The 27889-nt window shown below is 43.8% G+C and overlaps 1 protein-coding gene across 1 annotated transcript; it reads right to left on the bottom strand.

Annotated features, from left to right (window-relative positions):
* LOC127074713 (endoplasmin homolog) lies at positions 1 to 27832 on the bottom strand. The gene is made up of 2 exons (XM_051016053.1): positions 27704 to 27832; positions 1 to 828 (listed from the first exon to the last, which is right to left on the bottom strand). Exon 2 carries the CDS (start codon positions 520 to 522, stop codon positions 16 to 18), a length of 507 nt encoding a protein of 168 aa, XP_050872010.1. The 5' UTR covers positions 523 to 828; positions 27704 to 27832; the 3' UTR covers positions 1 to 15.
* Positions 27833 to 27889: the final 57 nt, after the last annotated feature.

The following is a 27889-nucleotide window of genomic DNA, read 5'->3' as shown; positions in this document are numbered from 1 at the left end:
AAGTCAACGTCGAACTCAAAATTTTGGAATACTCAGAATATTTGTTGTCTTTGCATCTTTTTCCACTTCAGTTAGATGGCCATCAGCATCAGACAGAAACTCCAAATCCATCTCATAATTCTTCTTCTTAAGCCGCTCTAGGAATGGAGAATTTTCAAGCTGTTCTTTGCTGGCTCCAGTTATGTAAAAGAAATCCTTCTGTCCAGCTTTCATTCTAGATATGTACTGGTCGAGAGATACCAATTTACCCTCAGACTTGGTGGTCTCAAATCTGAGCAGTTTAGCCAAACGATTTCTGTTGGTGGCATCCTCAATGATACCAAGTTTAATGGATTTTCCAAATTCATTCCAGAACTTAGTGTATTGACCTCTCTTCTCATCAACTTCAGAAGACGACTCTTCTTTCTTTTCTTTGTCAGTGGACTCATCAGGATCCTCTTCAGCAAGCTTACAGATCATATCAAGGGCTTTCCTAATAAGTTTCTTTTTTATTGTCCTCAGACTACTGTGTTGTTGAAGCATTTCTCGTGATACATTCAGTGGCAAAGTGTCAGAATCAACAAGACCAATCAAAAAGCTCAGATACTTAGGCAACAATTCATCAAATTCATCTGAAATGAACACTCGTCTAACATACAACTTCAAGTTTGATTTGTTTGAATTGTAATAACTTTCGTACAAGTCCTGAGGTGCTTTTGGTGGCGCATAAAGGACTGCTTTAAACTCGACATCACCTTCAGCAGTAAAGTGGCTCCATGATAAAGGTTTGTCGCCGCTAAAATCCTTGGCAAGAGAGTTGTAGAATTTGGTATACTCTTCCTCTGTAACCTCCTTTGGACTCCGCAGCCATACAACCTTCACATCATTTAAAAGTTCCCACTCATAAGTTGTTTCCTTCACTGTCTTTGTTTTAGGCTTTTCTTCTTCATCTTCACCTTTATCAGCATCTTCTTCATCTTCATTGGTTTAACATGGTTTCACCTGGATTATTGCAGCAAGCTATGGTCATGGTAATTTGGCTTGATGCAGGTGGGTATAGTCATAGTATGGCAAGGCAAGCTGGGTCGATGGCTTGAGTTAGCAGCATATGCTTCCAATGAGGAATGGGGTTGATGATTGTAGGTTTAATGTTGCTCAATTCTGCAGCACACCTTATCCATGTATTTCCACTCGCCTAAGTTCAACCTTGGTCTGGTTTTACACAGCAGTGTTCCCACAGGTATGTTACTAGGTTGTGTTTGGTCAATTAGCATTGGATGGCTGTTGCAAATGTTAGCTGAATTGGACTGCTATGCTTATGATTAAAAGGTCATTACTTGATGATGCAATGTTGTGGTTTTCCAACTGCTGCAGGAGGACTCTACAATTGGTCCTTGCTTTGAACCACAATATTCATGGCAGAAATGATGCCGATAAGAATGTTGTGTGTTGGTGCATATTCACTGCGGGGTTATGGTCTGCTGTATAGGTTGCAGGGTGTTGTGATTCTGCACAAGAGGTTAGGCATTGGTTTGTGGGCATAAATATGATGTGTGGATTTTGCATTGGCAACAACAGCAAGCAAGGAAAGACAAGGTGCATGCCTGCAGCCATGGTGAGCTTTGCCATCTTGCTGATTTATGGATTTAGCCAGGCTTCATTGTGCGCTTCAAGGTATCTCAGGCCATGTTTATATGGTTGCAGGACATGTTTGGCCAGATGGAGTTAGGATTGGAAGTGCAGCAACACATATAACATGGTGGACATGAAATTGAACATGAACCAAATTACTTAAAAATGAAGAAAACAAACAAAAGTATCTCAAATCAAAACCTTTGGATGAAGCATCAAGGCCAAATGGGTTGGATTAGGTTTTTGACGGTCAACAAATGGAGAGGTTGACTTTGGTCAAAGTTGACCAAAAAGTCAACTGTTGACCAAAGTCAACAAAATGGTCAAAATTCAATTTTCTTTGTAGTTTCTTTGTAAATGGACATTGAATAAATGGTTATGGTGAAATTTTAGAGTTTTTTTTGGATTTTGGGTGACTTTGGTCAATGTTGACCAAAAAGTCAACTGTTGACCAAAGTCAACAATTGGTCAAAAGTTGTCAAGACTTGTATTTTCTTGTGTAGAATCAAATGTAATGGTTTACAATGACATGAAATAGATTGAAATGGATTGACAAATGGTTTGAAGTTGGTTTCCAAATTGTTTTGTCTTATGACTTGAATGTTTGACTTTTGAAAAATAACTTGACTGATAATGCACATGAACAAGGCCATGAAATGAGACCATAAGGTCAGGGTGTTGACATACTATCCATGAACCAATAACGTGACTAGCAAGTGGCTTGAAACACAAGAAGCTTGGTTGTTCAGATGACCAAGACCATATTTGCATTAACAATCACATGAACAACACCATGACTTTGGATCAAGACCAATCCTCATATAAAAGCAAAAATAAAAACATAAAAAATTCAGGACCAAAATCGGGGTATGACAGTTGCCCCTATTTAAGCGTCTTCAACTAGAGAATATGAAGCAGGACGTTCTTCATATGATCATAGTGGGAGATGGTTAAATACTAAGAAGACCCGGATTTTGATCTTGAATCCCTATGAAATAAATAACAATGCCTGTCAGAATCGGCGAAGAAGCAATCTCAAAAGAAGAATCCGTCTGGTACGGTGAAAATCGGCCTGAGTACCGAAACAGAAAGTTGACCTGGATACCAAAATAAATGGTAACAAAGGAATACCCATGGCCTGAACGCCGCACATTAGTCTGAACACTAAGCATAGGAATATGAGAGTATCAATGTTGGTCTGGTCACCGGAAATCTGGTCTGAACACCACTTCGATCTAAAAATCGGAAAACTGGCCTGAACGCCACAAGTACTTCGACTTGATCGTTGGAAACTTCTTCGATCTGAAAATCGAAAACTGGCCTGAACGCCACTTCGGTCTGGATACCGGGAGCTGGCCTGAATGCCACAAGTTGCATCGACCTGAATGTCGGAAACTTCTTCGATCTGAAAATCGAAAACTGGCCTGAACGCCACTTCGGTCTGGATACCGGGAACTGGCCTGAATGCCACAAGTTGCATCGACCTGAATGTCGGAAACTTCTTCGATCTGAATATCGGAAAAACTGGCCTGAATGCCACTTCGGTCTGGATACCGGGAACTGGCCTGAATGCCACAAGTTGCATCGACCTGAATGTCGGAAACTTCTTCGATCTGAGTATCGGAAAAACTGGCCTGAATGCCACTTCGGTCTGGATACCGGGAACTTGCCTGAATGCCACAAGTACTTCGACCTGATCGTCGGAAACTTCTTCGATCTGAACATCGGAAACTGACTTGAATGCCACTTCGGTCTGGATACCGGAAACTGGCCTGAATACCACTTCGGTCTGGATACCGGAGAAATTGGCCTGAATGCCACTTCGGTCTGGATACCGGAAAAATTGGCCTGAATGCCACTTCGGTCTGGATACCGGAAAAACTGGCCTGAATGCCACTTCGGTCTGGATACCGGAAAAACTGGCCTGAATGCCACTTCGATCTGGATACCGGAAACTTCATGCCTGTCAGCATCGGCAGAAATAGGGAAAATGATAATTGAGGCGGCACGTGGGCCAACGACCCATGCTGGGGATAATAAGTCATGAACAAACTTCAGTCTGAGCACTGGAAACAAACTTATGGCTTATCACTTGGGATACCGAGAATGTTTTATGCTTACATGCGTATGTTTGAATTTTTCAATGGCGTAATGCTCCATGAAAATGGAAATGCTACGCGATTTGGGAGGATGCAATGCAATATGATTCTACATGCAGGGATGCGAAATGCTGGGGAGAATGCCAAGCCGAAGTAAGGAATCCTGTTGGGGAATGATCACAATCTTCTGGACCCTGGCACTACTTTTGGAGATGCACAGCATAATGAACTATGTGGGGAAATGACCGGCCACGCGGTGTTCTGCCAATGGCGAGATGCCGAGGCTCTGACTGGGGAGAGAACGGCGCTGCAAACCTGTTGTTGGGGAAAGCGATAGTGGTTCTGGCAACCACGATCTGCGAGAGATGACTCAGCAGGGGGGGCAAACACCGATACGGTACCGAGGTTATGCTTCCAGGAAAGAGATCATCGATCTGGGATTGAAAACACCGATCTGACATCGAACTCCGAGGAGCAGCTGCTTCTGCTGGGAAGATACAGTCTGGTACTGTCAACTCCGTTGGGGATATACAGTCTGACACTGTTAACTCCGCTGGGGGATATACAGTCTGGCACTGTTAACTCTACTAGGGAGTGTATAGTCTGAAACAACCGCTTGGGGAGTACAGTAGTGAGAACCTGCTGGGAATCTTAAGGAAATGCCCCGAGTGTACCTGTTCTGAATAGATGATTCAAAGTACTTAAAATTTACAGCAATTTAAAATGTTCATTAAGCATGTACCTGTAAAGCTCTTATGTTTCATGATGCAATATTTATCAAAAATTCGGACGTCATTTTTGCAAACAAAACAGTAAAACGAAAATGGACACAGAGATGTGCTGAATAACATGATTTTATTGATTGAATGGCCTCTGAATAGGCATTTACATCAGGAAGCAATCCCTGGGAAGAGGTAATCGCAAAAAAGATAAAAAACAGAAAATAATTTAATGGCAATGTGAAATAGATTTCTATCGGGTTCCAATTCTGCTATGACTTGCTCGTCTTCAAGATCCTCCAGATGATCAACCTTCTAAAAAAGGTGATTGGACTGTTTCTATTCTTTGAAAGCTTCCAGTCATCGACACAAGATAAGACTCAGAACTACTCAGGACACAGTCATTCGCTTAATCCCTAACTTTTGCCTGGATCGCCCTTTCGGGTTTTCAATCCACCGAGATACCCATTTTTGCTTAAGTTGCCTTTTCAGGTTTTCAACTTACCGGGTGTACAATCTTTTAATTTTAATCCCTAACTTTTGCCCGAACCCTTTTCATTTTCTTGGTTCGTCGGGATGCCCATTTTTTCCTGGACTATTCTTTTTACTGTCCAGCGGGTCTATCTTATGCGAAGTATTTTTTAACTGCGTCTGAGTTTACCGGGGAAGTGAAGTCTTCACCATCCATCGTTGCAAGCATTAAGGCCCCACCATCAAAAACCTTGGTGATAATATACGGTCCATCATAGTTAGGAGTCCACTTGCCCCTGTGATCTGTCTGAGGAGGAAGAATCCTTTTTAACACTAAATCTCCGACTTGGAAACAACGAGGACGCACTTTCTGATCAAAGGCTCTCTTCATCCGACTTTGATACAACTGCCCATGACAAATGGCTGCCATTCGCTTCTCTTCAATAAGACTCAACTCATTGAACCTTGTTCGAATCCATTCAGCTTCGTCTAGCTTGACATCCAACAGGACCCTTAGAGAAGGAATCTCCACTTCAACAGGTAGGACTGCTTTCATACCATACACAAGGGAGTAAGGGGTTGCCCCGGTCGACGTACGTACTGAAGTGCGGTACACATGCAAGGCGAAGGGTAGCATCTCATGCCAATCTCTGTACGTAACGACCATCTTTTGCACAATCTTCTTTATGTTCTTATTTGCTGCCTCAACAGCACCGTTCATCTTAGGACGATAAGGGGAAGAATTGTGATGCTGAATGTTGAAGTTCTGGCATAACTCCTTCATCATTTTGTTATTGAGATTGGAACCATTATCAGTAATGATTCTTTCGGGAATCCCATAGCGACAAATGGTTTTTTTCTTAATGAAACGGGCAACCACATGTCTGGTGACATTCGCGAACGACGCTGCTTCGACCCACTTGGTGAAATAGTCGATGGCAACAAGGATGAAGCGATGCCCATTGGAAGCAGTCGGCTCAATCTTTCCAATCATGTCGATGCCCCACATTGCAAACGGCCACGGCAAAGACATCACATTCAGAGGATTCGGCGGTACATGCACCTTATCAGCATAAATCTGGCATTTATGGCACTTCCGAGCATACTTGAAACAATCTGATTCCATGGTCATCCAATAATAACCCGCTCTCAACAATTTCTTAGCCATTGCATGTCCGCCGGCATGAGTACCGAAGGAGCCCTCATGAACTTCTTGCATCAACATGTCTGCTTCGTGTCTGTCCACGCATCTGAGCAAAACCATGTCGAAGTTCCTCTTATACAGCACATCGTCTTTGTTCAAGAAGAAACTGCCTGCCAATCTTCTCAAAGTCTTTCTATCATTGTTGGATGCCCCTGCAGGGTACTCTTGATTCTTCAGAAAGCACTTGATGTCGTGATACCAGGGCTTGTCATCGACTACCAGTTCAGCAGCAAACACATACGCGGCCCTATCCAGGCGCATAACATCGATCCTAGGAGCATGATTCCACCGAACCATCTTGATCATGGAGGATAGAGTAGCAAGAGCATTTGCCATCTGGTTCTCATCACGAGGTATATGATACAGCTTTACTGTTGTGAAGAAAGTCAACAGTCTTCTCGTGTAATCTCTATAGGGGACCAGAGTAGGCTGGAGGGTGTTCCAATCACCATTTACTTGATTGATCACTAGAGTTGAATCTCCGAAGATGTCCAGAGTCTTGATTCTCAAATCAATGGCTTGCTCGATACCCAAGATACAGGCCTCGTACTCAGCTTCATTATTGGTGCACTCGAAGGTCAGACGAGCGGTGAAAGGCATGTGGGCACCTTTCGGAGTGGTAATGACAACACCAATTCCACTTCCTTTGGCGTTGACGGCCCCATCAAACATTAAAGTCCACTTTTCATCTGGATCAGGTCCCTTCTCAACAACTGGCTCTTCACAGTCTTTCATCTTGAGGAACATGATATCTTCATCTGGAAAATCAAACTTCATCGGCTCGTAATCATCAATCGGCTGCTGAGCAAGATAGTCTGACAGAATACTCCCTTTGATGGCTTTCTGGGATGTATACTGGATATCATACTCTGTCAATACCATTTGCCAACGAGCAACCCTTCCGGTGAGAGCTGGCTTCTCGAATATATACTTGACTGGATCCATCTTGGAGATCAGTAAGGTTGTGTGAGTCAGCATGTATTGTCTCAATCGCTTAGCAGCCCATGCAAGTGCACAACATGTCTTTTCAAGCATTGAGTATCTCGACTCGCAGTCTGTGAATTTTTTACTCAGGTAGTAGATGGCATGCTCTTTTCTACCTGTCTCGTCGTGTTGACCGAGAACACAACCCATGGAATTGTCGAGTACCGTCAAGTACATAATCAGCGGTCTCCCTGGGACTGGAGGCATAAGGATAGGAGGATTCTGCAAATAATCTTTTATCTTTTCAAAAGCCCTTTGACAATCGTCATTCCACCTGATAGCCTGATCTTTCCTCAGCAATTTGAAAATTGGCTCACACGTAGCTGTTAGATGAGAGATGAACCTTGCAATGTAGTTCAACCTCCCTAAGAAACCACGGACTTGCTTCTCTGTTCTTGGCTCAGGCATTTCCTGTATTGCTTTTACCTTGTCAGGATCCACCTCAATCCCTTTTCCGCTAACAATAAAACCCAGCAATTTTCCAGATCTCACCCCAAAAGTGCACTTGTTCGGATTAAGCCTCAGCTTGAATTTCCTTAACCGTTCAAACAATTTCTGCAGATTCACCAAATGTTCTTCTTCTGTCTGAGATTTGGAAATCATATCGTCCACATAAACCTCGATTTCATGATGAATCACATCATGGAATAGAGTCACCACAGCTCGTTGATATGTTGCCCCAGCGTTTTTCAGACCAAACGGCATCACCTTGTAGCAGAAGGTGCCCCATGGGGTTATGAAAGTAGTCTTCTCCATGTCTTCTGGTGCCATCTTGATTTGGTTATAGCCAGAAAAACCATCCATGAAGGAGAATACCGAGAACTGAGCTGTGTTATCCACCAAAACGTCAATGTGAGGTAATGGGAAATCATCCTTAGGGCTAGCTCTGTTCAGATCCCGGTAGTCGACACACATCCGTACCTTTCCATCCTTCTTAGGTACTGGAACGATGTTTGCGACCCATGGCGGATAATTGGTAACCGCTAGGAACCCTGCATCCAACTGTTTCTGCACTTCTTCCTTTATCTTTACAGCCATCTCTGGTCTTGTTCTTCTGAGCTTCTGCTTGACCGGAGGACAACCCTCTTTGAGAGGTAAACGGTGTACCACAATGTCTGTGTCAAGCCCTGGCATATCCTGATAAGACCAAGCGAAGACGTCAACATACTCTTGCAACAGTTCAATCAACCCCTTCTTCACATCATCTTCCAAAGCAGCCCCTATCTTGATTTCTTTCTTGACGTCTTCGGTGCCAAGATTAATCACTTCAGTAGCCTCTTGATGTGGTTGAATGACCCTTTCCTCTTGCTTTAACAGCCTGGCAAGTTCTTCAGGAAGTTCACAGTCTTCATCACCCTCTTCTTCAGCTTGGAAGATTGGGTTTTCGAAGTCGAAGCGAGCCATAGCAGAATCGTTATCAATAGTATCCGGTGATGTGCATCTGCATGAGTGATGATATGTGCTTATGAGTGTGAACAGTGAGTGAAAACTAAACAAAACATTGCCAAATATTTTTATTCTTTTGAAATTTTGAAAACTGTAAAAATAGAAAGACAGTGAACAAAATATTTGAATGCAAAAGACGTCCTTCATTTATGATAAACAATGCAGGTATCCACATAGATGAGCCCTACAATGAGTCATTACGCCCTGGGCGGAACGTAAGACTTGGACATGCATGAATAAACAAAGAAAAATTACTCCTCTAGAAGAGTGACTTGGACAAATTCCTCGGAAGACCAATTGTTGATGACTTCACTAGGGATCCTCGGACGCACCCAGTTGTCGATGTCACAATCACTATCCCCATCTTCATCGTTGATCGCCGAGATCTGGCCATATTGGATGACGCCAACACTGGAGAAAGTAATCGGCCCCTGACGAGTCTGAAGTGCTGAAGTTGTAGAAGTCAGCGCTGGTTGATACCCAATCCCGAACTTATCGTCTTTCATTGGTAACTCCAACAGACGTCCCCAACCGGGAGCAATACCTGAATCCACCAAGGCCTGTGCCTGCTTGAAAGATGAGATAGGGGCTCCTGCTTTAACCCCTTCCACCGGAGCTGCATCCTTGATCTGAACTGACTCAAAGGCCTGACAGAGAGTCTCATGAATTTCACCTTCTACCTCTACGTACTTGAAGGTAGACAGGTCACTTACCAGTATGTCCTCCTCACCACAGACGGTGACAATTCTTCCATTGACTGGGAACTTGATCTTCTGATGCAGTGTTGAGGAGACTGCCCCAGCATTGTGGATCCAAGGACGACCCAGAAGGCAACTGTACGAGGGACTGATATCCATCACATAGAATACGGTGTTGAAGGTTTGTGATCCAATCTGAATTGGCAACTCTACCTCTCCAAACACCGACCTCTTAGAACCATCGAAGGCTCTCACCATGAGATCGGAAGGTTTCAAGATCAAACCTTCTACTTCTAACCTTGACAGGGCTCTCTTGGGTAGCACATTGAGAGAGGAACCTGTATCCACCAGAACATGAGATAACACGGTGTCTTTGCATTCCATTGAGATATGCAAAGCCTTGTTATGATTGCGTCCAACTGGTGTTAAGTCAGAATCCGTAAAGCCCAGCCCGTTGCTTGCATGAACATTTGCAATGATCCCTTCTAGCTGGTTTACTGAGATCTCCTGAGGCACATATGCAGCATTAAGGACCTTCAGAAGTGCCTCCCTGTGTGCCTCCGAACACAACAAGAGTGAGAGAATGGATATCTTAGACGGCGTCTGAATCAACTGATCGACTACTTTGTAGTCGCTTTTCTTTATAATTCTTAAAAGCTCGTCCACATCATTCGAGAACGTAGGCTCCGATCCAGTCCGGGGTGCAGAAGTGCCCTCATTTACAACTTGTTTGCCTTTGGCCTTAACCGCGACATCAGTGCTCTCAGCTTGGGTAACGGGTGGCGAGAATAGTCTGCCACTCCTGGTGAATCATCCGATTCCACCAACATTGTCCACTGCGGGACCTTCAACTTCGAGTTCAGACTTTTGACCCTCTTCTACCTTCAAAGGTCGTTCCACCCCATGATCGTGTGTGTATACACTCCCCCCATAATGCCACGGAATGGCCCTTTCACTGGTGAAAGGTAAAGGACCAGAGGTTGTGATTGTCATAGCGGCCGGTCGCACTGGTGGCACTGGTTGCGCTTCTGGCACACTGATCTGATTAGTCGGGTAAAAGATGGTGATAGTAGCGACATCATAGTCATACTCGGGAATCTCGTTCATTGAAACAAAAACATCCGGAACACCGGAATCAAGTTCAGTTACAACAAAATCAGACATATTGTTTGGTATATCAGCAACAACATTTGAAAAATTAAATACATCAATGGGAAATACACAATCAGCAGGAACGACATCTGTAAATTCTTCAACAGCATCTTCAAATACCTCTTCAACTACCCCTTCAGCAAACTCTTTAACAGACAAGTCTTCAACTTGGAGGGTACCATTGTCAAGCAAGACCTGGATACCCTGCTGCAGTTTCAAGCAACCCTTCCCCTGTGTAGCGCAATCCAAACAACCCTTCCCACAACCGGGGAACACATCAGCCTTCAGCAAGCATTCCTTAATTTCCCACAACGGAGTCTTCAACTTCAACACATCCTTAACGGACCTGGCTTCCTCTTCCAGCATATTCACGTTTGCACCACCATGCTGTGGCATGGGATTGTTAATGACATTAGGAGCCGGTGCAAGGCTGATAGGCTTTGAATCTATGAGGTCCTGAACTACGTGCTTAAAAGCTTTGCAGTTCTCAATATTGTGGCCAGGTGCCCCAGAGTGGAAGCTACACCTAGCGTTGGCATCGTAACCCACCGGAAGTCTACCAACAGGAGGAGCCAGAGTGCGTAATTGCACAAGTTGTAGCCGTTGAAGACTAGCAAGCAGTTGAGCGCACGACATTGGAAGAGTGTCGAAACGCCGGTCCATCATCCTTTGCCTCTGTTGATAGGTGGGTTTGTTACCTGGTTGTTGTTGTTGTTGATACTGAGCTTGCTGACGTTGTGGTTGTTGTTGTTGGTATTGATTCTGTTGATGCCGTGGTTGTTGTTGTTGTTGTAGTGGTGCTGCAGCCGGAATAGTCACAGCTGCAACATACGGTTGCTGATGATAATTTTGAAAATTATTCCTCCTGTTTTGGTATGAAGACACAGAATTCACACCCCCTTCCCTCTGCTTCTGTCCTCCCATAAATGGCTTCTTTACTCCTGATGAAGATCCACCTCCATTGTGGCTCTTATAGGTCTTCAGGTAATTCTCTACCCTCTCTCCGGTAGAGACCACGTCAGCGAAGTTGGAGGCATTGCACCCCACCAGACGCTCCAGTTAAGGTCCAGGCAACGTATTCATGAACATGTTGGCCATCTCCTTTTCCAACATGGGAGGTTGAACATGGGAAGCTGTCTCCCTCCAGCGTTGAGCGTATTCCCTGAAGCACTCATTGCTTTTAAGAGACAGATTCTGGAGTTGAGTTCTGTCTGGGGCCATGTCTACATTATACTGGTATTGCTTCACGAAGGCCTCCGCCAAATCCCTCCAGCAACGGATATGGGCTCTATCCAACCTCATGTACCATTCCAGGGATGCCCCAGCTAGGCTGTCCTGGAAGAAGTACATAAGTAGCTTCTCGTCATCAGAGTATGCAACCATCTTCCGAAAGTAGGCTTGCACATGGGTCTTCGGGCAGGAGCTACCATTGTACTTGTCAAAGATTGGGACTTTGAACTTTGGTGGGACCCTCACGCCTGGGACCAATCCCAAGTCAGAAACATCTACCCCCAGGGGGTTTTGTCCTTCTACCGCCTTCAACCTCTCCTCTAATCTTCTGAACATGGGGTCCATGCCATGGCCCATGCCAAAGTCTCTTCTGGCAGCAAGAACTGATCATCTTGATCATCGTGAATGGGTTGTTGATCGTGGTTGTTATGTGGGATCGGGACAGGCCCCAGTCCATTAACCTCTGCAATTGGAGGATCAGTCACAACCTCTGGTTGAGTAGTTGCGGGATTCCTTTGTATCATTTGTCTAATCTCTTGATGTCCCTGCGCTACTCCCTGAACCACATCCATGAATTGGTTCATGCGGACCCTCATCTCAGCAAGTTCTGCTTGTAGACTTTCCATTGCTTTCTGCTGGTTTCTGCGGGTTCTGTACCGGTGAATTCCTGAATCAGCTATCTTGCTAATGGAACACCCCACAAAATGAGAACACCGCGACGGTACCTGTTATGCAAGACATGCTATGGATATGCAAATGTAATGACATGTTTATCAATTCCAAAAGGTATTCTAACCCTTTGATTCCAATCTCTCGTCAGATAAAAAATGTAAGAAAAACCCCGACCAGAATCAAGAAGAAGATATCAGCCCCTGGGAATAGATAAACATGTGTTGAATGATTTGAATGCAAAATGATGTGATGACGTGAATGTAATGCAGTGACATGGAAATCAGGACTGCTGTATCTGCTTGAACATCTGTCGGGTTGCACTGTCTGAAGAGAAAATCCACTGAAGAATATAATATAAGATCAAAACTCTGCTCCAGAAAACCGGGTTGGTTGGAGGTTAAGGTTTCCTTAATTTAGCCCGCCCTTCACTGGTAGGTTCTAAGAACAGAAGTTTGTCAGCTTCGGCCTTTCAGTCGAGAATAATACGTTTACCACTGAAGGTTTGGCATTATTACGGGATAAAAGACCTCTGCTGACTCCCCTCAACAGGATATCCTAAAGCAAGTTCCCAATCTCGGGGTCCTCGGATTGAGCGGCGAGAATGCGCCCACCAGAGCTAACATAAACGCGTCTCGGAGGAGAGGCCTCGACTGAGTTCTCGGGAAATGGTCACCAGAGTCGACGATTTCTAAAGGAATATCTGTCGTTATGGAACACCCATAGGACAAAATATATCCAACAGAAACCTCGTCTGGAATGTGGGTTTCATGAACGACTTGACGTAGCAACATGCCACACAAGCCTCATCACTATCCACTCTAAAACCTGTGTGTACGCTCAAGCCTGGGTAGTGGGCTTATCTCTCATAGAACATCCCTACCCCAACAAACAAACAACCCAACAGACAAAACAATGATATGTACACAATGCAAAAGATAAAGCAGATAAATGCTTGGAAATAAATAACTGTACAAAAGAATAAACACCCAACAAACAAGAAATCTACAAAAGCTGGGAGGGACTCGCTTAGGGGAAGTTTGTCCCCAGCAGAGTCGCCAGCTGTCGCAGCCTGAAAAAATACAGTGTGCGAAAAAACAATCGGCGAGAAAGAAAATGACAGAAGAGTCGCCACCGTGCGTTATTCATCCCAAAGGAGGGAAAGGAAACGCTCGAAGTAAACCTGGAGAAAGGAAAGGAAAAGACAAGGTCTCGCAACCAAATCTTGGGTTCGAGAGTCGGTTATGCGAAGGGAAGGTATTAGCACCCCTACGCATCCGTAGTACTCTACGGGATCCACTCTTGTTGTTCTTGTCTAAAGGGTGTGTGTTTATCTAAGGTACTATTTACTAAAAGAGAAAGGGTCAAGAGAAAATGACTCGCACGGATGTCGCATCCACTGCATACGTATCTCATCTGAATATGAGAATCAGAGTCTTCGTAGCTCGGCTACCTAAGGGTTAAGGATAAGTGTGCTCGCCAAGACATCGCGTCTTATGCCTACGTATCTCATCGGGAATGAGAATCAGAGCAAAACGTAGTTCAACTAACTACGGGAATAAGGGTCTCGATTGCAACTAGGGCAAGAGAAAGGGAATGTCTCGATCGCAACGAGGGCGAGAGAAAGGATCGCAACGAGGGCGAAAGCAAACAAAGATTAATTGTTAGTTGTTAGTCAAACTCGGCAAGACATCGCATCTTGTGCCTACGTATCTCATCTGAACATGAGAATCAGAGTTGCCGTAGTTCGGCTACATAGGGATTGCCATCTGAACATGGACTTACAAAGGAGGACACCAGTTGTGTCAAAGGAGAGTGGGCAATGTGTTCACGTCCTAGCAGTAGGTGTCGCAGCTCGCTGAATCGAGTCTTATGCAGTTACCTCTTTGCAATAGAAAACAACCGCTTGGGGAGTACAGTAGTGAGAACCTGCTGGGAATCTTAAGGAAATGCCCCGAGTGTACCTGTTCTGAATAGATGATTCAAAGTACTTAAAATTTACAGCAATTTAAAATGTTCATTAAGCATGTACCTGTAAAGCTCTTATGTTTCATGATGCAATGTTTATCAAAAATTCGGACGTCATTTTTGCAAACAAAACAGTAAAACGAAAATGGACACAGAGATGTGCTGAATAACATGATTTTATTGATTGAATGGCCTCTGAATAGGCATTTACATCAGAAAGCAATCCCTGGGAAGAGGTAATCGCAAAAAAGAAAAAAAACAGAAAATAATTTAATGGCAATGTGAAATAGATTTCTATCGGGTTCCAATTCTGCTATGACTTGCTCGTCTTCAAGATCCTCCAGATGATCAACCTTCTAAAAAAGGTGATTGGACTGTTTCTATTCTTTGAAAGCTTCCAGTCATCGACACAAGATAAGATTCAGAACTACTCAGAACACAGTCATTCGCTTAATCCCTAACTTTTGCCTGGATCGCCCTTTCGGGTTTTCAATCCACCGAGATACCCATTTTTGCTTAAGTTGCCTTTTCAGGTTTTCAACTTACCGGGTGTACAATCTTTTAATTTTAATCCCTAACTTTTGCCCGAACCCTTTTCATTTTCTTGGTTCGTCGGGATGCCCATTTTTTCCTGGACTATTCTTTTTACTGTCCAGCGGGTCTATCTTATGCGAAGTATTTTTTAACTGCGTCTGAGTTTACCGGGGAAGTGAAGTCTTCACCATCCATCGTTGCAAGCATTAAGGCCCCACCATCAAAAACCTTGGTGATAATATACGGTCCATCATAGTTAGGAGTCCACTTGCCCCTGTGATCTGTCTGAGGAGGAAGAATCCTTTTTAACACTAAATCTCCGACTTGGAAACAACGAGGACGCACTTTCTGATCAAAGGCTCTCTTCATCCGACTTTGATACAACTGCCCATGACAAATGGCTGCCATTCGCTTCTCTTCAATAAGACTCAACTCATTGAACCTTGTTCGAATCCATTCAGCTTCGTCTAGCTTGACATCCAACAGGACCCTTAGAGAAGGAATCTCCACTTCAACAGGTAGGACTGCTTCCATACCATACACAAGGGAGTAAGGGGTTGCCCCGGTCGACGTACGTACTGAAGTGCGGTACCCATGCAAGGCGAAGGGTAGCATCTCATGCCAATCTCTGTACGTAACGACCATCTTTTGCACAATCTTCTTTATGTTCTTATTTGCTGCCTCAACAGCACCGTTCATCTTAGGACGATAAGGGGAAGAATTGTGATGCTGAATGTTGAAGTTCTGGCATAACTCCTTCATCATTTTGTTATTGAGATTGGAACCATTATCAGTAATGATTCTTTCGGGAATCCCATAGCGACAAATGGTTTTTTTCTTAATGAAATGGGCAACCACATGTCTGGTGACATTCGCGAACGACGCTGCTTCGACCCACTTGGTGAAATAGTCGATGGCAACAAGGATGAAGCGATGCCCATTGGAAGCAGTCGGCTCAATCTTTCCAATCATGTCGATGCCCCACATTGCAAACGGCCACGGCAAAGACATCACATTCAGAGGATTCGGCGGTACATGCACCTTATCAGCATAAATCTGGCATTTATGGCACTTCCGAGCATACTTGAAACAATCTGATTCCATGGTCATCCAATAATAACCCGCTCTCAACAATTTCTTAGCCATTGCATGTCCGCCGGCATGAGTACCGAAGGAGCCCTCATGAACTTCTTGCATCAACATGTCTGCTTCGTGTCTGTCCACGCATCTGAGCAAAACCATGTCGAAGTTCCTCTTATACAGCACATCGTCTTTGTTCAAGAAGAAACTGCCTGCCAATCTTCTCAAAGTCTTTCTATCATTGTTGGATGCCCCTGCAGGGTACTCTTGATTCTTCAGAAAGCACTTGATGTCGTGATACCAGGGCTTGTCATCGACTACCAGTTCAGCAGCAAACACATACGCGGCCCTATCCAGGCGCATAACATCGATCCTAGGAGCATGATTCCACCGAACCACCTTGATCATGGAGGATAGAGTAGCAAGAGCATCTGCCATCTGGTTCTCATCACGAGGTATATGATACAGCTTTACTGTTGTGAAGAAAGTCAACAGTCTTCTCGTGTAATCTCTATAGGGGACCAGAGTAGGTTGGAGGGTGTTCCAATCACCATTTACTTGATTGATCACTAGAGTTGAATCTCCGAAGATGTCCAGAGTCTTGATTCTCAAATCAATGGCTTGCTCGATACCCAAGATACAGGCCTCGTACTCAGCTTCATTATTGGTGCACTCGAAGGTCAGACGAGCGGTGAAAGGCATGTGGGCACCTTTCGGAGTGGTAATGACAACACCAATTCCACTTCCTTTGGCGTTGACGGCCCCATCAAACATTAAAGTCCACTTTTCATCTGGATCAGGTCCCTTCTCAACAACTGGCTCTTCACAGTCTTTCATCTTGAGGAACATGATATCTTCATCTGGAAAATCAAACTTCATCGGCTCGTAATCATCAATCGGCTGCTGAGCAAGATAGTCTGACAGAATACTCCCTTTGATGGCTTTCTGGGATGTATACTGGATATCATACTCTGTCAATACCATTTGCCAACGAGCAACCCTTCCGGTGAGAGCTGGCTTCTCGAATATATACTTGACTGGATCCATCTTGGAGATCAGTAAGGTTGTGTGAGTCAGCATGTATTGTCTCAATCGCTTAGCAGCCCATGCAAGTGCACAACATGTCTTTTCAAGCATTGAGTATCTCGACTCGCAGTCTGTGAATTTTTTACTCAGGTAGTAGATGGCATGCTCTTTTCTACCTGTCTCGTCGTGTTGACCGAGAACACAACCCATGGAATTGTCGAGTACCGTCAAGTACATAATCAGCGGTCTCCCTGGGACTGGAGGCATAAGGATAGGAGGATTCTGCAAATAATCTTTTATCTTTTCAAAAGCCCTTTGACAATCGTCATTCCACCTGATAGCCTGATCTTTCCTCAGCAATTTGAAAATTGGCTCACACGTAGCTGTTAGATGAGAGATGAACCTTGCAATGTAGTTCAACCTCCCTAAGAAACCACGGACTTGCTTCTCTGTTCTTGGCTCAGGCATTTCCTGTATTGCTTTTACCTTGTTAGGATCCACCTCAATCCCTTTTCCGCTAACAATAAAACCCAGCAATTTTCCAGATCTCACCCCAAAAGTGCACTTGTTCGGATTAAGCCTCAGCTTGAATTTCCTTAACCGTTCAAACAATTTCTGCAGATTCACCAAATGTTCTTCTTCTGTCTGAGATTTGGAAATCATATCGTCCACATAAACCTCGATTTCATGATGAATCACATCATGGAATAGAGTCACCACAGCTCGTTGATATGTTGCCCCAGCGTTTTTCAGACCAAACGGCATCACCTTGTAGCAGAAGGTGCCCCATGGGGTTATGAAAGTAGTCTTCTCCATGTCTTCTGGTGCCATCTTGATTTGGTTATAGCCAGAAAAACCATCCATGAAGGAGAATACCGAGAACTGAGCTGTGTTATCCACCAAAACGTCAATGTGAGGTAATGGGAAATCATCCTTAGGGCTAGCTCTGTTCAGATCCCGGTAGTCGACACTCATCCGTACCTTTCCATCCTTCTTAGGTACTGGAACGATGTTTGCGACCCATGGCGGATAATTGGTAACCGCTAGGAACCCTGCATCCAACTGTTTCTGCACTTCTTCCTTTATCTTTACAGCCATCTCTGGTCTTGTTCTTCTGAGCTTCTGCTTGACCGGAGGACAACCCTCTTTGAGAGGTAAACGGTGTACCACAATGTCTGTGTCAAGCCCTGGCATATCCTGATAAGACCAAGCGAAGACGTCAACATACTCTTGCAACAGTTCAATCAACCCCTTCTTCACATCATCTTCCAAAGCAGCCCCTATCTTGATTTCTTTCTTGACGTCTTCGGTGCCAAGATTAATCACTTCAGTAGCCTCTTGATGTGGTTGAATGACCCTTTCCTCTTGCTTTAACAGCCTGGCAAGTTCTTCAGGAAGTTCACAGTCTTCATCACCCTCTTCTTCAGCTTGGAAGATTGGGTTTTCGAAGTCGAAGCGAGCCATAGCATAATCGTTATCAATAGTATCCGGTGATGTGCATCTGCATGAGTGATGATATGTGCTTATGAGTGTGAACAGTGAGTGAAAACTAAACAAAACATTGCCAAATATTTTTATTCTTTTGAAATTTTGAAAACTGTAAAAATAGAAAGACAGTGAACAAAATATTTGAATGCAAAAGACGTCCTTCATTTATGATAAACAATGCAGGTATCCACATAGATGAGCCCTACAATGAGTCATTACGCCCTGGGCGGAACGTAAGACTTGGACATGCATGAATAAACAAAGAAAAATTACTCCTCTAGAAGAGTGACTTGGACAAATTCCTCGGAAGACCAATTGTTGATGACTTCACTAGGGATCCTCGGACGCACCCAGTTGTCGATGTCGCAATCACTATCCCCATCTTCATCGTTGATCGCCGAGATCTGGCCATATTGGATGACGCCAACACTGGAGAAAGTAATCGGCCCCTGACGAGTCTGAAGTGCTGAAGTTGTAGAAGTCAGCGCTGGTTGATACCCAATCCCGAACTTATCGTCTTTCATTGGTAACTCCAACAGACGTCCCCAACCGGGAGCAATACCTGAATCCACCAAGGCCTGTGCCTGCTTGAAAGATGAGATAGGGGCTCCTGCTTTAACCCCTTCCACCGGAGCTGCATCCTTGATCTGAACTGACTCAAAGGCCTGACAGAGAGTCTCATGAATTTCACCTTCTACCTCTACGTACTTGAAGGTAGACAGGTTACTTACCAGTATGTCCTCCTCACCACAGACGGTGACAATTCTTCCATTGACTGGGAACTTGATCTTCTGATGCAGTGTTGAGGAGACTGCCCCAGCATTGTGGATCCAAGGACGACCCAGAAGGCAACTGTACGAGGGACTGATATCCATCACATAGAATACGGTGTTGAAGGTTTGTGATCCAATCTGAATTGGCAACTCTACCTCTCCAAACACCGACCTCTTAGAACCATCGAAGGCTCTCACCATGAGATCGGAAGGTTTCAAGATCAAACCTTCTACTTCTAACCTTGACAGGGCTCTCTTGGGTAGCACATTGAGAGAGGAACCTGTATCCACCAGAACATGAGATAACACGGTGTCTTTGCATTCCATTGAGATATGCAAAGCCTTGTTATGATTGCGTCCAACTGGTGTTAAGTCAGAATCCGTAAAGCCCAGCCCGTTGCTTGCATGAACATTTGCAATGATCCCTTCTAGCTGGTTTACTGAGATCTCCTGAGGCACATATGCAGCATTAAGGACCTTCAGAAGTGCCTCCCTGTGTGCCTCCGAACACAACAAGAGTGAGAGAATGGATATCTTAGACGGCGTCTGAATCAACTGATCGACTACTTTGTAGTCGCTTTTCTTTATAATTCTTAAAAGCTCGTCCACATCATTCGAGAACGTAGGCTCCGATCCAGTCCGGGGTGCAGAAGTGCCCTCATTTACAACTTGTTTGCCTTTGGCCTTAACCGCGACATCAGTGCTCTCAGCTTGGGTAACGGGTGGCGAGAATAGTCTGCCACTCCTGGTGAATCATCCGATTCCACCAACATTGTCCACTGCGGGACCTTCAACTTCGAGTTCAGACTTTTGACCCTCTTCTACCTTCAAAGGTCGTTCCACCCCATGATCGTGTGTGTATACACTCCCCCCATAATGCCACGGAATGGCCCTTTCACTGGTGAAAGGTAAAGGACCAGAGGTTGTGATTGTCATAGCGGCCGGTCGCACTGGTGGCACTGGTTGCGCTTCTGGCACACTGATCTGATTAGTCGGGTAAAAGATGGTGATAGTAGCGACATCATAGTCATACTCGGGAATCTCGTTCATTGAAACAAAAACATCCGGAACACCGGAATCAAGTTCAGTTACAACAAAATCAGACATATTGTTTGGTATATCAGCAACAACATTTGAAAAATTAAATACATCAATGGGAAATACACAATCAGCAGGAACGACATCTGTAAATTCTTCAACAGCATCTTCAAATACCTCTTCAACTACCCCTTCAGCAAACTCTTTAACAGACAAGTCTTCAACTTGGAGGGTACCATTGTCAAGCAAGACCTGGATACCCTGCTGCAGTTTCAAGCAACCCTTCCCCTGTGTAGCGCAATCCAAACAACCCTTCCCACAACCGGGGAACACATCAGCCTTCAGCAAGCATTCCTTAATTTCCCACAACGGAGTCTTCAACTTCAACACATCCTTAACGGACCTGGCTTCCTCTTCCAGCATATTCACGTTTGCACCACCATGCTGTGGCATGGGATTGTTAATGACATTAGGAGCCGGTGCAAGGCTGATAGCCTTTGAATCTATGAGGTCCTGAACTACGTGCTTAAAAGCTTTGCAGTTCTCAATATTGTGGCCAGGTGCCCCAGAGTGGAAGCTACACCTAGCGTTGGCATCGTAACCCACCGGAAGTCTACCAACAGGAGGAGCCAGAGTGCGTAATTGCACAAGTTGTAGCCGTTGAAGACTAGCAAGCAGTTGAGCGCACGACATTGGAAGAGTGTCGAAACGCCGGTCCATCATCCTTTGCCTCTGTTGATAGGTGGGTTTGTTACCTGGTTTTTGTTGTTGTTGATACTGAGCTTGCTGACGTTGTGGTTGTTGTTGTTGGTATTGATTCTGTTGATGTCGTGGTTGTTGTTGTTGTTGTAGTGGTGCTGCAGCCGGAATAGTCACAGCTGCAACATACGGTTACTGATGATAATTTTGAAAATTATTCCTCCTGTTTTGGTATGAAGACACAGAATTCACACCCCCTTCCCTCTGCTTCTGTCCTCCCATAAATGGCTTCTTTACTCCTGATGAAGATCCACCTCCATTGTGGCTCTTATAGGTCTTCAGGTAATTCTCTACCCTCTCTCCGGTAGACACCACGTCAGCGAAGTTGGAGGCATTGCACCCCACCAGACGCTCCAGTTAAGGTCCAGGCAACGTATTCATGAACATGTTGGCCATCTCCTTTTCCAACATGGGAGGTTGAACACGGGAAGCTGTCTCCCTCCAGCGTTGAGCGTATTCCCTGAAGCACTCATTGCTTTTAAGAGACAGATTCTGGAGTTGAGTTCTGTCTGGGGCCATGTCTACATTATACTGGTATTGCTTCACGAAGGCCTCCGCCAAATCCCTCCAGCAACGGATATGGGCTCTATCCAACCTCATGTACCATTCCAGGGATGCCCCAGCTAGGCTGTCCTGGAAGAAGTACATAAGTAGCTTCTCGTCATCAGAGTATGCAACCATCTTCCGAAAGTAGGCTTGCACATGGGTCTTCGGGCAGGAGCTACCATTGTACTTGTCAAAGATTGGGACTTTGAACTTTGGTGGGACCCTCACGCCTGGGACCAATCCCAAGTCAGAAACATCTACCCCCAGGGGGTTTTGTCCTTCTACCGCCTTCAACCTCTCCTCTAATCTTCTGAACATGGGGTCCATGCCATGGCCCATGCCAAAGTCTCTTCTGGCAGCAAGAACTGATCATCTTGATCATCGTGAATGGGTTGTTGATCGTGGTTGTTATGTGGGATCGGGACAGGCCCCAGTCCATTAACCTCTGCAATTGGAGGATCAGTCACAACCTCTGGTTGAGTAGTTGCGGGATTCCTTTGTATCATTTGTCTAATCTCTTGATGTCCCTGCGCTACTCCCTGAACCACATCCATGAATTGGTTCATGCGGACCCTCATCTCAGCAAGTTCTGCTTGTAGACTTTCCATTGCTTTCTGCTGGTTTCTGCGGGTTCTGTACCGGTGAATTCCTGAATCAGCTATCTTGCTAATGGAACACCCCACAAAATGAGAACACCGCGACGGTACCTGTTATGCAAGACATGCTATGGATATGCAAATGTAATGACATATTTATCAATTCCAAAAGGTATTCTAACCCTTTGATTCCAATCTCTCGTCAGATAAAAAATGTAAGAAAAACCCCGACCAGAATCAAGAAGAAGATATCAGCCCCTGGGAATAGATAAACATGTGTTGAATGATTTGAATGCAAAATGATGTGATGACGTGAATGTAATGCAGTGACATGGAAATCAGGACTGCTGTATCTGCTTGAACATCTGTCGGGTTGCACTGTCTGAAGAGAAAATCCACTGAAGAATATAATATAAGATCAAAACTCTGCTCCAGAAAACCGGGTTGGTTGGAGGTTAAGGTTTCCTTAATTTAGCCCGCCCTTCACTGGTAGGTTCTAAGAACAGAAGTTTGTCAGCTTCGGCCTTTCAGTCGAGAATAATACGTTTACCACTGAAGGTTTGGCATTATTACGGGATAAAAGACCTCTGCTGACTCCCCTCAACAGGATATCCTAAAGCAAGTTCCCAATCTCGGGGTCCTCGGATTGAGCGGCGAGAATGCGCCCACCAGAGCTAACATAAACGCGTCTCGGAGGAGAGGCCTCGACTGAGTTCTCGGGAAATGGTCACCAGAGTCGACGATTTCTAAAGGAATATCTGTCGTTATGGAACACCCATAGGACAAAATATATCCAACAGAAACCTCGTCTGGAATGTGGGTTTCATGAACGACTTGACGTAGCAACATGCCACACAAGCCTCATCACTATCCACTCTAAAACCTGTGTGTACGCTCAAGCCTGGGTAGTGGGCTTATCTCTCATAGAACATCCCTACCCCAACAAACAAACAACCCAACAGACAAAACAATGATATGTACACAATGCAAAAGATAAAGCAGATAAATGCTTGGAAATAAATAACTGTACAAAAGAATAAACACCCAACAAACAAGAAATCTACAAAAGCTGGGAGGGACTCGCTTAGGGGAAGTTTGTCCCCAGCAGAGTCGCCAGCTGTCGCAGCCTGAAAAAATACAGTGTGCGAAAAAACAATCGGCGAGAAAGAAAATGACAGAAGAGTCGCCACCGTGCGTTATTCATCCCAAAGGAGGGAAAGGAAACGCTTGAAGTAAACCTGGAGAAAGGAAAGGAAAAGACAAGGTCTCGCAACCAAATCTTGGGTTCGGGAGTCGGTTATGCGAAGGGAAGGTATTAGCACCCCTACGCATCCGTAGTACTCTACGGGATCCACTCTTGTTGTTCTTGTCTAAAGGGTGTGTGTTTATCTAAGGTACTATTTACTAAAAGAGAAAGGGTCAAGAGAAAATGACTCGCACGGATGTCGCATCCACTACATACGTATCTCATCTGAATATGAGAATCAGAGTCTTCGTAGCTCGGCTACCTAAGGGTTAAGGATAAGTGTGCTCGCCAAGACATCGCGTCTTATGCCTACGTATCTCATCGGGAATGAGAATCAGAGCAAAACGTAGTTCAACTAACTACGGGAATAAGGGTCTCGATTGCAACTAGGGCAAGAGAAAGGGAATGTCTCGATCGCAACGAGGGCGAGAGAAAGGATCGCAACGAGGGCGAAAGCAAACAAAGATTAATTGTTAGTTGTTAGTCAAACTCGGCAAGACATCGCATCTTGTGCCTACGTATCTCATCTGAACATGAGAATCAGAGTTGCCGTAGTTCGGCTACATAGGGATTGCCATCTGAACATGGACTTACAAAGGAGGACACCAGTTGTGTCAAAGGAGAGTGGGCAATGTGTTCACGTCCTAGCAGTAGGTGTCGCAGCTCGCTGAATCGAGTCTTATGCAGTTACCTCTTTGCAATAGAACGGACTACATGCCACAGGATCGGAGACGCACGAAAGGTCTAAAAGAAATGGGGAAGCTCTGCCCTAGAGTTGTTATGCAATATGTACTTAGGTGTTAGGATTTACAAATGGGAATATCTACCTAATGTTGGCATGCAAAGAATATGGGAATTCTACCTATGTTATCATATAAAAGAATAAGGGAATCCTACCTATGTTATCATATAAAAGAATAAGGGAATCCTACCTATGTTATCATACAAAGGGTTCTATCTAATGGGTGCTACCTAATCGGAACAAGGATCGACGAATGGAGCAGGGAGAAGTGTTAGGAATAAAGGTTTGATGGCGATGCATGAAGCAATCGACTTACAAGGTTGATGGAGATGCATAAAGCAATCGACTTACAAGGTTGATGGCGATGCATAAAGCAATCGACTTACAAAAGGGTGGATGAATACGTGCTGGTTCTGTTAGGTTTTGAAAAATGATTACTCGACGTTGGATCGAGGTTTTGATCTTGTTTTGAAATGGTTATCGAATGTTCATTTTAATTCTTGTATTAACAGATGAATAAAGAATGAAAGAATAAATATTATACATTTCATGGGAGAGGGATACATTTGTTATGAATGGGGATTCAAAGTATTGGAATAATTAAATCGGGTCCAAACAATAAACAATGCAATGTATGAGTGTAAGTGCAAAGGAACCGGCTCATTGTAAGAAAGCCCAAGAGTAAGCTATGTGAGGTTGATGGCGATGCTTAAAAAGCAATCGACTTACAAGGGTATGGAAAAAATGGGCTCGATATTAAATCGAGAAAAATATGATTTTTATAGTTTTTTTTTTTTAAAAATGGTTTTGAATTAAATTAAAAGACAACAACTTTGCATTATTAACAAATGAAAATATGAGTGTAATAAAGGCATAAACATAAGAATAAATGAAAATGCTAAAAGAAAAATAAAATAGCTAAAAGAAAATGCTACACATGAGTATTGAACCCACCCCACTCAAGAATATGAACACTACCCTTCTCCACCAGACCACTTATGATTATCTGCTACTGTGATACTACGTTAAATATATAAACCGGGATAAAAAATGAAAAAAAAAATTAAGAACAATAAAAGAAAATACTAACACATAAATATTTTTATGTTTTTTTATCTCTGTTAAAACAAATCAAATTAAATTAAATTAAAAAAAGAAAAAAGAAAAAAAAGAAAAAAAAGAAATGGGAACGAAGAACAGACGCTTGTCTTCCTTCACCCTCTCCCCAACCTCACGAACTCACCCTTTCCACCCAACGGCAATCTCATACGAACTCGCCCCTCTCGTCCCTCTTATGAAATCGCTCATCAACGAAACCCTCTCACGCTCTCAAACTCAGCGAATCAATCTCTCTCAACTCTCACAATATTTTCATCAACAAGCACATGAGAAGGATAAAAAGAAGGAAAAAGAAGTTCTTACAAAGTGTCGCGGTGGTGGCGGTGAAGGACGCGAAGAAGCTGGCCTCCAGGTAATTGATTTTGGGATTTTAGGGTTTTTTTCCTCAGATTTTCGCCTCCAAATCCTCCTGTTGTTAATTCCTCTTCTCCTTTTATCCTCTGCTGATTAGGGTTTCAAAAAGGTCTTTGTTGCTAAAAAAAAGTAAATTTGCAAACCCCTTTTGGTGCTCTCAGGATCAGATTGCCTGTTTGATGCTAGGTCAGAAACGGTATCCTGAGCTCATGCTTTCTTCCTTGAACTTTATCTCTATTCCAATTTAGGAATTTTCTGACTTTTGCACTTTGACTGTTGGCTAATTAACTTTACCTTTTTACTGCAGTGAAAATGGTGTCTGATGAATTTCAATTTTTGTTCTTCAGCTTGTTAATGGTTTGCTGACAGTAGGATGATGATGCAGAATGTCTTGAATATGGCTTTTGCAACTGGACTGTTGTATGATGTTGTGCTTCTACAGATAAGTACCATCGTGCTTATGTTGGTAATTGTGAAACAAATCAGCTTCTGAAATTAGATTGCTCAACCCACTAGCAAGTTTAACAACTTGAGAAGCCCCTGGCTATTCTGAGATAGTATGCATTTGGCCTCGAAATATCCTGCAGGTTAACCTGCTCTGATTTGAAATGCAGGGTTTTGTAGGCTTGCTGCATAAGGGTGATTGAGGTCTGCAATTGGCCAAATTCTATTTGGTATTGTGCTAACCGATTCTTGTAGGTTGTTGCAGGATTGGATCATGTTGAATGCTGCAGATGTTGCTGGTGCCTCGGAAAGATCCAAGCTGACAGATCTTGCAGGTTCAGATGGCAGTGAAATTCCTGATGCATTATCTTGAAGGGACCCTGAAGATTGGACAGCTTCCTGTTATGGGTGATGCTTTTTCTCCTGTCGGCATCGCCAATCCAATTCGGTTAGTTTTCTCTTGAATTTGATTGCTCATGATAGACTTAATCCATTTGTGACTCCGTTCCATTTCTTCATGATGCTGCATGCATGAATCGCAGGTGAATATGATGGTGATTCGACGATGGTGGAATCGTACCGGTCAAATTGTTGACATGAAAAAGCAACTTTTCCAATTTCAAAAGGTTACCAATATCCTTAGAAATAAAACCTGTCAAATGATTGGAGTAAAGCTCCAAAACTGTGAGATTTGTAAGGTTAACAATCCCATCACCAATTGTTCCATCTATTTTATTCAGGGTGTTGAGTTTGTGTATGTTCACTGCAGGTTCAATGACTGGACTGGTTCAACATATCTGCTTCTGCTGCAGTAGCTCTGATTGTGATACCAACAGATCGGTTCAGGTTAAAGACTTTTCTTGGCCCGTCCCAATATTGAAGTCAACGTCGAACTCAAAATTTTGGAATACTCAGAATATTTGTTGTCTTTGCATCTTTTGCCACTTCAGTTAGATGGCCATCAGCATCAGACAGAAACTCCAAATCCATCTCATAATTCTTCTTCTTAAGCCGCTCTAGGAATGGAGAATTTTCAAGCTGTTCTTTGCTGGCTCCAGTTATGTAAAAGAAATCCTTCTGTCCAGCTTTCATTCTAGATATGTACTGGTCGAGAGATACCAATTTACCCTCAGACTTGGTGGTCTCAAATCTGAGCAGTTTAGCCAAACGATTTCTGTTGGTGGCATCCTCAATGATACCAAGTTTAATGGATTTTCCAAATTCATTCCAGAACTTAGTGTATTGACCTCTCTTCTCATCAACTTCAGAAGACGACTCTTCTTTCTTTTCTTTGTCAGTGGACTCATCAGGATCCTCTTCAGCAAGCTTACGGATCATATCAAGGGCTTTCCTAATAAGTTTCTTTTTTATTGTCCTCAGACTACTGTGTTGTTGAAGCATTTCTCGTGATACATTCAGTGGCAAAGTGTCAGAATCAACAAGACCAATCAAAAAGCTCAGATACTTAGGCAACAATTCATCAAATTCATCTGAAATGAACACTCGTCTAACATACAACTTCAAGTTTGATTTGTTTGAATTGTAATAACTTTCGTACAAGTCCTGAGGTGCTTTTGGTGGCGCATAAAGGACTGCTTTGAACTCGACATCACCTTCAGCAGTAAAGTGGCTCCATGATAAAGGTTTGTCGCCGCTAAAGTCCTTGGCAAGAGAGTTGTAGAATTTGGTATACTCTTCCTCTGTAACCTCCTTTGGACTCCGCAGCCATACAGCCTTCACATCATTTAAAAGTTCCCACTCATAAGTTGTTTCCTTCACTGTCTTTGTTTTAGGCTTTTCTTCTTCGTCTTCACATTTATCAGCATCTTCTTCATCTTCATTGGTTTAACATGGTTTCACCTGGATTATTGCAGCAAGCTATGGTCATGGTAA

Source organism: Lathyrus oleraceus, chromosome 4 (genome assembly GCF_024323335.1).
Source record: "Lathyrus oleraceus cultivar Zhongwan6 chromosome 4, CAAS_Psat_ZW6_1.0, whole genome shotgun sequence".
Taxonomy (NCBI): domain Eukaryota; kingdom Viridiplantae; phylum Streptophyta; class Magnoliopsida; order Fabales; family Fabaceae; genus Lathyrus; species Lathyrus oleraceus.
Note: the sequence above shows the minus strand (reverse complement) of the source record. Positions and strands in the feature narration are given on the sequence as shown.